The sequence below is a fragment of the Micropterus dolomieu genome, linkage group LG18 (assembly GCF_021292245.1).
Source record: "Micropterus dolomieu isolate WLL.071019.BEF.003 ecotype Adirondacks linkage group LG18, ASM2129224v1, whole genome shotgun sequence".
Taxonomy (NCBI): domain Eukaryota; kingdom Metazoa; phylum Chordata; class Actinopteri; order Centrarchiformes; family Centrarchidae; genus Micropterus; species Micropterus dolomieu.
The window spans coordinates 75,851-87,465 of NC_060167.1; the positions used below are offsets into that span (position 1 = coordinate 75,851).

General features: G+C 44.1%; 1 protein-coding gene across 4 annotated transcripts in view; it reads right to left on the reverse strand.

Moving 5' to 3' along the window:
• The window catches only part of khk (ketohexokinase), a 23,703-nt gene extending 19,563 nt beyond the window's left edge, over nucleotides 1–4,140 (reverse strand). For 2 of the 4 annotated variants that reach the window (XM_046075892.1, XM_046075890.1), the window contains exon 1: nucleotides 3,971–4,138. In XM_046075892.1, coding sequence (XP_045931848.1) covers nucleotides 3,971–4,065 — 95 coding nt within the window. In that variant the 5' untranslated portion in view covers nucleotides 4,066–4,138. Of the gene's footprint in view, nucleotides 1–3,970 lie in introns of all 4 variants that reach the window. The other 2 variants (XM_046075889.1, XM_046075891.1) reach the window with 2 other exon arrangements.
• Between the last annotated feature and the right edge of the window lie 7,475 nt (nucleotides 4,141–11,615).

Consider the following 11,615-nt stretch of genomic DNA (forward strand, 5'->3'; position numbering starts at 1 on the left):
AACAGCTACAGTCAGCAAACAGTCACAGTCAGCAAACAGCTACAGTCAAATAGTTAAAGTCAGCAAACAGTCACAGTCAGCAAACAGTCACAGTCAGCAAACAGTTACAGTCAATAACAGCTACAGTCAGCAAACAGTCACAGTCAATAACAGTCACAGTCAGCAAACAGTCACAGTCAAATAGTCACAGTCAGAAAACAGCTACAGTCAGCAAACAGTCACAGTCAGCAAACAGTCACAGTCAGCAAACAGCTACAGTCAGCAAACAGTCACAGTCAAATAGTTAAAGTCAGCAAACAGCTACAGTCAGCAAACAGTCACAGTCAATAACAGCTACAGTCAGCAAACAGTCACAGTCAGCAAACAGTCACAGTCAAATAGTTAAAGTCAGCAAACAGTCACAGTCAGCAAACAGTCACAGTCAAATAGTTAAAGTCAGCAAACAGCTACAGTCAGCAAACAGCTACAGTCAGCAAACAGTCACAGTCAAATAGTTAAAGTCAGCAAACAGCTACAGTCAAACAGTCACAGTCAGCAAACAGCTACAGTCAGCAAACAGTCACAGTTAAATAGTTAAAGTCAGCAAACAGTCACAGTCAGCAAACAGTCACAGTCAGCAAACAGTCACAGTCAGCAAACAGTCACAGTCAACAAACAGTCACAGTCAAATAGTTAAAGTCAGCAAACAGTTACAGTCAGCAAACAGTCACAGTCAACAAACAGTTAAAGTCAGCAAACAGTCACAGTCAGCAAACAGTCACAGTCAAACAGTCACAGTCAAACAGTCACAGTCAAACAGTCACAGTCAAACAGTCACAGTCAGCAAACAGTCACAGTCAAACAGTCACAGTCAACAAACAGTCACAGTCAAATAGTTAAAGTCAGCAAACAGTCACATTCAGCAAACAGTCACATTCAGTAAACAGTCACATTCAACAAACAGTCACATTCAACAAACAGTCACAGTCAGCAAACAGTCACAGTCAGCAAACAGTCACAGTCAGCAAACAGTCACAGTCAGCAAACAGCTACAGTCAACAGTCATCCAACAGTTAAAGTCAGCAAACAGTCAGCAAACAGTCAGCAACACATAGAAAGATATCAAGCAGAGGAGACTACTGGTCTCCAGTCTCTGCTAGAGGAGGAGAACTACTAGTACACTGATACAAAACCAAAAAGTCACAACAGATACCATAACCATGTAACAGAGTGAAACTATAATCAAAACACAGAAGACAAGTGGCCTGTACCACGAAGCGAGGTAACTGGCTTATCCAGGTAACTTCAGGAGTAACTTCGTGACGTCGGGTGTAACTTCCCGGGTTAAACCGTACTACGAAAGGTGGATAGGTGTTACCCGAGGTCTGTTGCCATGGCAATTTACACTGCATCTCTAAACTGCTCTGAGCAGGTTTTGTTCGTGGTTAACTTGAGGTTACCCTGCACATGGACTACACACCACTTCTGTACTCAGAGCGAGCCCTGCAGCCGAGTGATTTTAGAGAGGAATCTTAATTAATTAACGGGATAGTTTCTTAGATGTAGCCCATCTGTAGTCTATAATTGAATCCTCCTAAGTGTTTTCACATATTTAGATTTTAAGGTGTCCAAAAAATAGGGAGCCAGGGTCGTGGTTAATAACCGAGAAAAAAAAAATCCTAGATGAAAGTGTGAAATTTACAAGAAGAAAAATCGGAAATTCCCTGAAATTAATGTCATAAACAATCGAAAATCTCTCTGTTTTCTTCTGAATAGGCCCAATCCACGGCAAAGTCTCTAAGGTGTATGATAGTGATGGTGGGCTAACCTCAGGAGTATTTCCTCACTGCTAAATCTGATGCAAAGTTTAATCAAAGCTTTCCAATGCATGCATAATACACGGCAGGCATGTGTGTGTGTGATGTTGCAGCCTTGCAAAGAGAAGTTTCTCTCATAACTGTGTGACTATAACATCAGAGAATATTCAAGTTTTTTACTTGTAGATTAATCTTGCAAATTAATTCTGTCTCGGATTATTAACCCTCTCCCCAGGCTCCTTTTTTTCCTATTACAGTGGACTTTGTGTGCAGTTGAACCTTTACATCTGAATCATTAACACATAAAAGAAGAGCCCATAAAATACATAATAGAGATTTGAACTACAATAAGAACACTGTGAAGATAATTAGGCTACAAATTTACTCCATGCGATGCCAACAAGCCGCCCTGGCTTTGTCGTCCACCACGATATTAGATTTAGCCGTTAACAAGTCTTTACATTCATCATTTCCTGACACTACCAATGTGCATTCCTCTGGAGAAATACGGAGCATGCGCCGTTGCGAAAAAACTCTGCCTGCATGGCCGAACACGCCGCTTTTATGCGAACGCGCACCAACTCCAATTAAGTTAATACCGGGTTAACACGGACTCAACTAACCAACATCTTATTAATGTGTTGATTTGATGTGTTCTCATGAGCTGGATGAAAATATCAGCCTTATTCTTTCAGTGTGTCGACGTTTCCACATTAAAAGACTCGGGCCGTTCCACCTCACTTTAAAAAACTTGTAGTCACTTACAAAATGAGATTTATTTATTTAACACACTCAAAGTGTTCCAAACATTGTTCCAAATTAACTTCACAAAGAAATGGAACGAAAAACCCATTCATGCCATAAAATGTGCTCAAACAGAGACTAGAAGACTGAATCTGAACATTTAGGCTGCTGAAAACTCATTACAAGGTGGGGCGGAACATGACCAGTCTCTGCGATAGACTTTAAGATAGCTAAGCTAAAATAAACAGCCTGCATTCATATTAAAACTGTTTTAATATCTCTACCAAACTGCTCATAATATTCAGCCTCACATTTATATGAAACCCGTTTATTTTAACGGCTGCGACAGGCTGTGTGAGACGGACTGGGAGCAAAGCAGTTAGTAGGCTTAATGTAAAAAAAAATGTAGGCCTACAATTACCTAAGGCTTAATCAGGCTCTGTGGGATGACATCGCCACGTATCACCGCAGTAACATAAAAGCAGCCTATGAAAGAGTCTGCAGATGGTGACGTCACTTTCCAAGAGAGCCGATTGGTCAGTAGGCGCCGTTTTCACAGAGTTGATCTCTTATCTGGAACAGAACCTGCTACGGAGCAGGTTAGCCGTTCAGCATAAGTTACCATGGAGATCTACTCCAGTAAGAAGTGAACCACCTTTGTGGTGCTGAAAACCCAGGGTTAACCCCCGAAGTTATCTGGATAAGCTCAAATCCTGCTTCGTGGTCCAAGCCCCAGGTCCCAGGCCCCAGGTGATCGCTCAGAGAGCCGGGATAGGTGCCATGTTGGCCCAGCTTGGACTTAATTCTGCTCCTAAAGGTCCGTTCTGGAGGGACTCATGTTGGCCAAGAAACAGAACCCACAGACTGTTGAGCCCACATCTTTATAGAGACCTGGTCCATCAACATCCTGGATCAAGCCCTCGGTGGGCGGACCGTGTTCTGAAATGTCTGAAAGACTCCAGCAAGATGAGAGGAGACTCTGTTTTCCATCGAGGCACCTTGGAGTTCAAACTCAGTCAGATGGTTTCCCAAATATCAGACTGTTTAATGTGAAGATGAAACCAGATTATCGTCTGGTTGCTGCGGTTCACATTCTCCCAGATGCAGATTCAATAAATGCTCTGCAGAATGTTCTGGTCGAGTCTGTGTATTTGTATATAAATAACATTATGTACTGTTTAAATTGATTTAATACATATTTAATCACCTGTTAAGTTCTGTGTGTGCAGCATGGAGGACTACACACTTTCTTTTCATCAACAAACCTTGTGTTGGAAACAGTCAGTAAACAGCTGTGCAGTCAGTCAGTGGCCTGCTGAATGATCGTTTAGTGGAGGATAATCAGACATTGTTTTAGTTCACTACATCACCTCTTCGACCTGCTGCCACTGTTAGCATTAGCCTGTCTTAGCATTAGCTTGTGTGCTAACCTGCTGTCAGTGTCTTCTTCTGGGTATTTGTCGACCACGTTGATGATGTCGAGACACACCAGACCCACACAGAGAATCTTCTTCTGTTCCTCCATGTTGATCCGCACAGCTGCACTCTGGACTTTGACTCATTACTGAGTCAGCTCACAACAGTCACACACACCGCTTCCTGTCCTCTTCTTCTTCTTCTTTCAGGTTTAATGGCAGCTTGCATCCTGGGTGTTGCTTTACTGCCATCTTCTGGAGTCAGTTAATTCCTACAGTGTCAGATTCTCCCACCAGCTCTCTGAAGAAGGCTGAATCAGAATCAGGGAAAATTCTGTGTCACAGTTGCACACATTGCACAATAGGCAAAAGGAAAATAAATAAAGACAGAAATTTGGTATATAAAGAAGTGAAAGAAAATACAAAGGAGTGTATATATGTACAATATTTACATAATTAAAGGAATTGCACGTCATGGAGCGGGTGGGAGACATTGTCCAAGATGACATGTAGCTTGGACAGCATCCTCCTCTCTGACACCACCGACAGAGAGTCCAGCTCCACCCCCACAACGTCACTGGCCTTGCGGATCAGTTTGTTGAGTCTGTTGGCGTCCGCTACCCTCAGCCTGCTGCCCCAGCATGCAACAGCAAACAGGACAGCACTGGCCACCACAGACTCATAAAACATCCTCAGCATCGTCCTGCAGATGTTGAAGGACCTCAGCCTCCTCAGAAAATAGAGACGGCTTTGGCCCTTCCTGTAGAGGGCCTCAGTGTTCTTGACCCAGTCCAGTTTATTGTCCATGTGCACTCCCAGGTATTTTTAGTCCTCCACAATGTCCACAGGGACCCACTGGATGGAAACAGGGGTCACTGGTGCCTTTGCTCTCCTTAGATCCACAACCAGCTCCTTAGTCCTTGTCACGTTGAGCTGTAGGTGATTCTGCTCACAGCATGTGACAGAGTCCCCCCCCACAGCTCTGTCCTCAGTCTCGTCACCCTCAAGACAGTCAAATCTGAGTCGAATCTGTTAAAAAACAGATTAAGTTCGCTGGCCCTGTCCAAGCTGCCTTCAGCTCCTCTACTGCCAGTCGGTCTGAAGCCTCCCTCATGTTGTTCTGCTTAAAATTACGCTCTAGCTTCCTCCGGTACTTCTCCTTAGCCTCCCTGATCTTCATCTTCAGGTCCCCTGAATGGCCTTCACCTCCTCTCTATTGCCGTCTCTGAAGGCCCTCCTCTTTTTATTCAGGATGTCCTTGATGTCCTTTGTTACCCACGGTTTGTTGTTTGAGTAACAATGGACAGTCTTTGCTGGGACAGTGCAGTCCACACAGAAGTTGATGTAGTCTGAGATACACTCAGCCCATCTATGTCCTCTCCATGTGGCTCACAGAGTGCATCCCAATCAGTCACCTCAAAACTTCCCTGAAGTGTCTCATAGGAGTCCTCCAGCCTCGACCATCTCCTCACCGTCCTTGTGTTCGGAGGCTGCCTTTTCACCAGAGGCACATAGCAGGGATTGATATGAACCAGGTTGTGGTCTGACCTGCCCAGTGGGGGAAGAGCTGTATGCATCCTTAACGTTAGCAGCAGGTCCAGGGTCCTCTCCTCTCTAGTATGGCAGCTCACATACTGGGTGAAATTGGTTAGTGTGGTGGTCATGGTGATATGGTTGAAGTCAACCGAGATCACTCGCGTGTTGAGTCTGGAGTTCAGCAATGGTGGAGTGGATGACGTTATACGCCAACGTCGGACTGGCAGAGGGGGGAAAGCCGTCGATGGAGACGTGGTCAGGAAGATCCTGGTGAAGCACATTAAACTACACTCCCGAACTCCCTCTGACTCCGGGCTAACGCTGTTAGCTCGTCCATCTTATTGGCCAGTGAGCTCATGTTGCCCATGATGAGAGAGGGGAGACACGGCTGCCAGAAGCGGTCATCATGACCGCTAGATTCCAAACTCTATATCTTTAATGATAAATACCCAATTGAGCGATTAATGTATTTATTATATTAGGATATCTTTTTAAAAAAACAAAATAACACCAAAATCTACATTTAAACAAGTTTAACTATAGCCTACATTTATAAATAATCTCTAATCACAATCACAACAGATAGGCTCAGTTATTATATTTCCATATCCATTCAACATAACTCAGAACAAGATAATAACAATTAAGTATCATTTTTATTTTAAAAGAACAAAAACGTCACTGTCACTTTCCACCTCCGATTGTTCCCCTGCATCCAAATCATCACTATTCAAGTTCTGAAGCATCTCCATGGTTCCAGTCATGTTCTTCTTTATTCGCTCATTCATTTTAGAAGCCTAACTATATATATAGCCTATAGATAAGGTAGTCATCACTGTGAAGCGATTTGAGTATCTATGATAAAGCGCTATATAAGTGTAATTCATTATTATTATTAGCCTATTTCTGATCAACCAATTTAGTCTAATATACTTTTTGTTTGTAGAAATTAGCATATATACAGACCTTTCTGTTGACAGTGAGAGAGACAAAGGTCAACTTCGGGAAATGTAACAAAAGAATACCACAAAATTCCGTGTGGTCAAAATGACCGTCTATGACCGAAATAGGTGAAAATGTTCATTTGTTTTTTTGCCTTATGTGTCATTTATATGAAAAACATTTTAAATGAAAATACAGACACTTTTAGGAAAAGTCAGGTACCAGAAGGATTTTGTTTATTTTTTCAACAAAGTTATTGCAGATATAAATTTCAAAACGGTCAAAATGACCGTCATGGCCGTCCTAGTGTTAAATCTCTGTTGTCTGGACCCCTCTCTCTTCCCTCGCCGTTTCGTTCCTCCTCTGCATCCTCTGTGTGTCCTCCTCTAGATCTCAGTGGGGATGTCTTTGGACCTGGACCCCCTGCTGGTCAACTTCAGCGTGATCAGCTGATCCCGGCTTTCCAAAACTCTCTCAACATGCATGATTAGAGAGAGTGTAGTTTAAATTACGTATAGACCAAAAATCACACAGAAAGTTAGAAAATAAGACAACGAACGACGGAGCAACTGCAACAGGCTGCATGCGCACTTTAAACTGACTAGACACTTCTTGCAGAGTCCACGTCGACCAGCCTCCAGTACGCCTTTAAACCTGCTCCTGTGGTCCTGTGAGCCCTGATCTTTTCGTTCCCTCTTTTGTTTTCTTCTTCTCTGACGTGGATTTCCTGCAGTCTCATTTATCTTCTGATTATCACGATTGATTGTTTGGTTTGTAAAGATTCTGCCATCACAGTTACAGTCGCATGTTTGATACATTCCTATAAGGTGGACAGTCCTGTTCCCAGTCTGGTCTAGACTACATGCATGTAGCGGTCCTCCTCTCACCTACTGATCCCACAGCTGCTGCCACTCTGGCTTTCTTCCATACAGCACCCTCTCTCCCTCGGATTTTAATAATTTAAGTTTTCTTTAACAGCTTTTGGCGAGTTTGTCAACTTCCTCATTACCCATAATGCCCGTGTGCACAAAGCGTGTTGTTTAAATACCGGTCAGTGTATTTCCTGCAGGTCTTGGGTTTGACAGGATGGAGCTAGCTTCAGGCTGTACAGAGCAGACACTGAAGCTCAGAGTGTTTGGCTTGTTTCCTCTAAAGCCATCCGTGAATACGCTTCAGAGATTTCATGTCCGTTTGCATATTGCAGCTCTGTGGCTTGGAACTGCCGCTGCTGTGTTATTGGATCTGTAAACACGTGTGGATAGATACTCTGTGCACGAGGTCAGCAAGCATGTAGTTTTTGAAGGCGCTCAGCAGGTTGGTTGGTCCAAACCTCTCGGAGAACTCCCCACAGTCTTTCTGTGGATTCAGGCAGCCTCAACTGCTTATCTCTCCTTATCTCAGACAGACTGGATGATGTTGAGTTTAGGGCTCCGTTGGGGCCACACCGTCACTTCCGGGAATCCTTGTTCTTCTTTACACTGAAGATAGTTCTCAATAGGGCTATACAATTCGGAGAAAAAGTTACATCCCGATTATTGTGGAAAATATTCCGATTAGATTATAATGGAACAAACGGTACTCTGAGTCACTTTGTTTGATTTCAAGAATACTGTAGTGAACAACGGTGTGCATTTGTGCATTTTTGTATTTAAAATTTAAAAGAACTACTCCAAATTCCTTTTTTTCTCCGACAGAGGAGCAGGGGGTCAAAGTTGCTTCTTCTAAGTGCTATGCCTGACCATAAAGCTGGCACCCTTTTGATTCCGAAGCTGATAACGCGGGGCCTGACACAAACCAGCCATTAGCATTTCCCTGAACAGCCTATCAAAACTGCCCCCCCCCCCCACACATGTTTTCGTGGCAACTGACCTTATTCTTTGTTTTATTACCACATCAAAAAGAAAACCCCTGTCTCACCCAAGTGTGACATGGTCCAGAGAGCTGAACTTTGGATGACCAAGGACTGCAGTCTCCAAAGACTCAAAGCATTTAATTAAGTTTAATTAAATCTTTAGTTAATTGATTACGTTTGCCTCTATTTGAGTAGTTATGTTAACATGTTGTTGCTATCTGTTGTTGATATTAGTGCTGAAAGACATTAAGTTTAGAAAGGCAGTCCCTTGGGAAACCTGAGACGCCCCCTGGGGAACCACGCCCCAGGCAACAAAAGAGCGACATCGCGGCGCTCTCTTCTCTTCGTTCTTTGCTTACTCCGCTGCTTGGCTCTCTGGACGCTTCGGCACGCGTAGGCGTGCTGCGCCAGACAACGCCCTCAGTCGGCCAGCGAAACAGGCCTTTTGTTTCGCTTGAAGCTACACACCTGAAGTGCCGCGACATCGATCTGCCCTCAGTTTGTTTTTAATTTCTTTATTTCTTTTGTTTGTTAAAGTTATCAGTCCGTTAAGTTACACTGGACTAATTCAGGAACGACCAAGTTACATTTTAAGCCTTTTTCGTCGAGCCAACTTGACCGAGGTCAGACCAAGCCACGTGGGCTCGCCACCGGCTACGAAGGAAACCTGAAAACAGCCGAATTGCCAGACGGAGGACAGCGTTTTCAATCAGACACGGAGAACCCCGGAGAATCCCTAGCAAAAAGCCAGGATCGGGCAGCTAGTGGGACCAGCAAAAGGCCAAGCAGGCCGCCGACAAGCAGTAAGACTTAACACACATTCTGGGATCAGGGATGTCCTTTTTAACTCCTAAACTCATAGCGTTAGTTTACTTTCATTAGCTCTTCTATGCCGAATAATAATAATTGTATAATTATTAAAACTACCTAGAGGTCTGGAGACTCTAGGATTATAACAACTCCGGTGGTGCCCTTAACGAGGAATAAAATTTGATTTTATGAATATTAAAATTCATAATTGGGTATCAATTCTCATAAATTTATTAAATTGCATAACTAAATTTTAGGTTTGCTACAATACAGACATTTAGAAATGTCTATTTCTCAACTTAAACAAAGTTAAACAAGAAACAATAACTAGTAAAACAGATGTAAAACAGAACAAGGGCAAATATATATATAAAGAGCAAATATTTGCCCAATGGCATCATGACTAGTTGAATATTAAATCCAGCTGTTTCATTTCTGTGGGTTGTTTTTATTCCTCCATTCAGAAAAAGCCTCTCCATCGGTCTCTAATGTGTTAACGCTCAGTGCTAACTGATAAATAATCATATTGTTCCACATTTAATGATTTACTAAAGCACGTCAAAATTTTTTAATGTCCCGGCCCATCCAGGCTGTGATTGGTCGGTCAGCAAAAAGAGACACTGACGAGCTCATCGGCTCTGTGAAAAGGTGAACATGTTGAACAACTAAAGGCAAAGATACAGCTGACGTTAAATGGCAGCGAGCCAAACCCAAACCCTGATCTTCTCCCAGTTTTCTGTCTGACCTTCAGCTGCTGCCGACGTCTCTCTGTCGCTGTCACAGAGCGACCGGAGCACCGGTCCATTCATTCATTCAAGACCATTCATTCTGACCAAATCCCAAACCTGCCGGACTCTCCACCATGCTTCATTCTTGTTCCTCTCTCCAGCCCTTCGGTGAACAACCTGCTGCAGATATTTCACATGTGTACTCCTCAGTCCAGAGCTCCTGCTGATGTTTTCTGCTCCCAGTTCCTGTCTTTCCTGCAGAGATGAGTCTCTTAGCCTTGGTCCTGACGGTGTAACAGGGTCCCACTGTGTCCTGATGGTGTAATAGGGTCCCACTGTGTCCTGATTGTGGACCAGGATCCCACCGTGTCCTAACAGTGGACCAGGGTCCCACTGTGTCCTGATCATTGACCAGGGTCCCACTGTGTCCTGATTGTGGACCATGGTCCCACTGTGTCCTGATGGTGTAATAGGGTCCCACTGTGTCCTGATCATGGACCGGGGTCCCACTGTGCCCTGATTGTGGACCAGGATCCCACCGTGCCCTGATTGTGGACCAGGATCCCACCGTGCCCTGATTGTGGACCAGGATCCCACCGTGTCCTGACAGTGGACAAGGGTCCCACTGTGTTCTGATGGTGTAACAGGGTCCCACTGTGTCCTGATTGTGGACCAGGATCCCACTGTGTCCTGATGGTGGACCAGGGTCTCCCTGTTTCTGTGTCTAAGGTCCTCAGTTTGGGCCTGTCTACCTCAAAACATCTCCCGGAGAGACCCTGCTGATGCGGTACTACCTTTTGTCTTAGTCTTGCCGTGGTGTCTGACTGACAAACTGTCTTCAGCACCTTGTTAGCTGAGTCTGGCTGTTCCTCACCAGCTATTTCCTGTAAATTACTCAACCTCTGTCTAAACACTACCTATTTCCAGTACAACGGAGGATTCTACAGACAAAAGCATGGCTGTGCCATGGGTTCACCAGTGTCACCTATTGTGGTTAACATCTACATGGAAGAAGTGGAGGGTAAAGCCCTTAACTCCTTCAGAGGAACAGCACCGAGCCACTGGTACACAAGCTAGGGGAACAAAAACTCATGGCTCAACACAGAAGGGCCAACTCCTCAGGTCAAGACTCTGCAGTTTATTTACATCTGAAGGACAGAGGACACTCGTTTGAGGATCAACAGCTGCACATTTTAGACAGAGAAGATGGATGGTTTGAAGGAAGTGTCAGAGAAGCCATCTACACCCGGGTTGAGAAGCCGTCGTTGAACAAAGGAGGGGGTGGGGAGAAGATTCCAAAGATGGTCGTTCAGACTTGGCCATGGGTGGCTCTAACGACCATGATGACTGTCGTTACCACAGCCAGGAACACTAACGAACCAGCGGTAACGGCGATCCTAGCTAACGATCCCAGAGGTTAAATAGCTGAGTTTCCCTAGTCAGTCAGAACTGAAGAAGTGTCATGGATGAGAGATAAAACTTCTAGTATCTTCAACCAAGTCCAGTTGCCCTTGACCTCAAACTTTGTTGGATAACTATGACCTGGATGACTGAGAACCTTCACAGACATCCCTTAGTTATGCTGCTATAGGCCTAGACTGTCGGGGGACTTCCCATGATGCACCGAGCTCCTCTCTACTCCTCAGAGTACAGTAAGAGTACAGTCTAGACCTCTACATGAAAAGTGACATGAGATAACTTGTGTTATGAACTGGAGCTATCTCAATAAAATTGAATTAATCAGGTTTATTGTGGTTAAAGGTTTTTAATAAATATTGAAATACAATCAAAC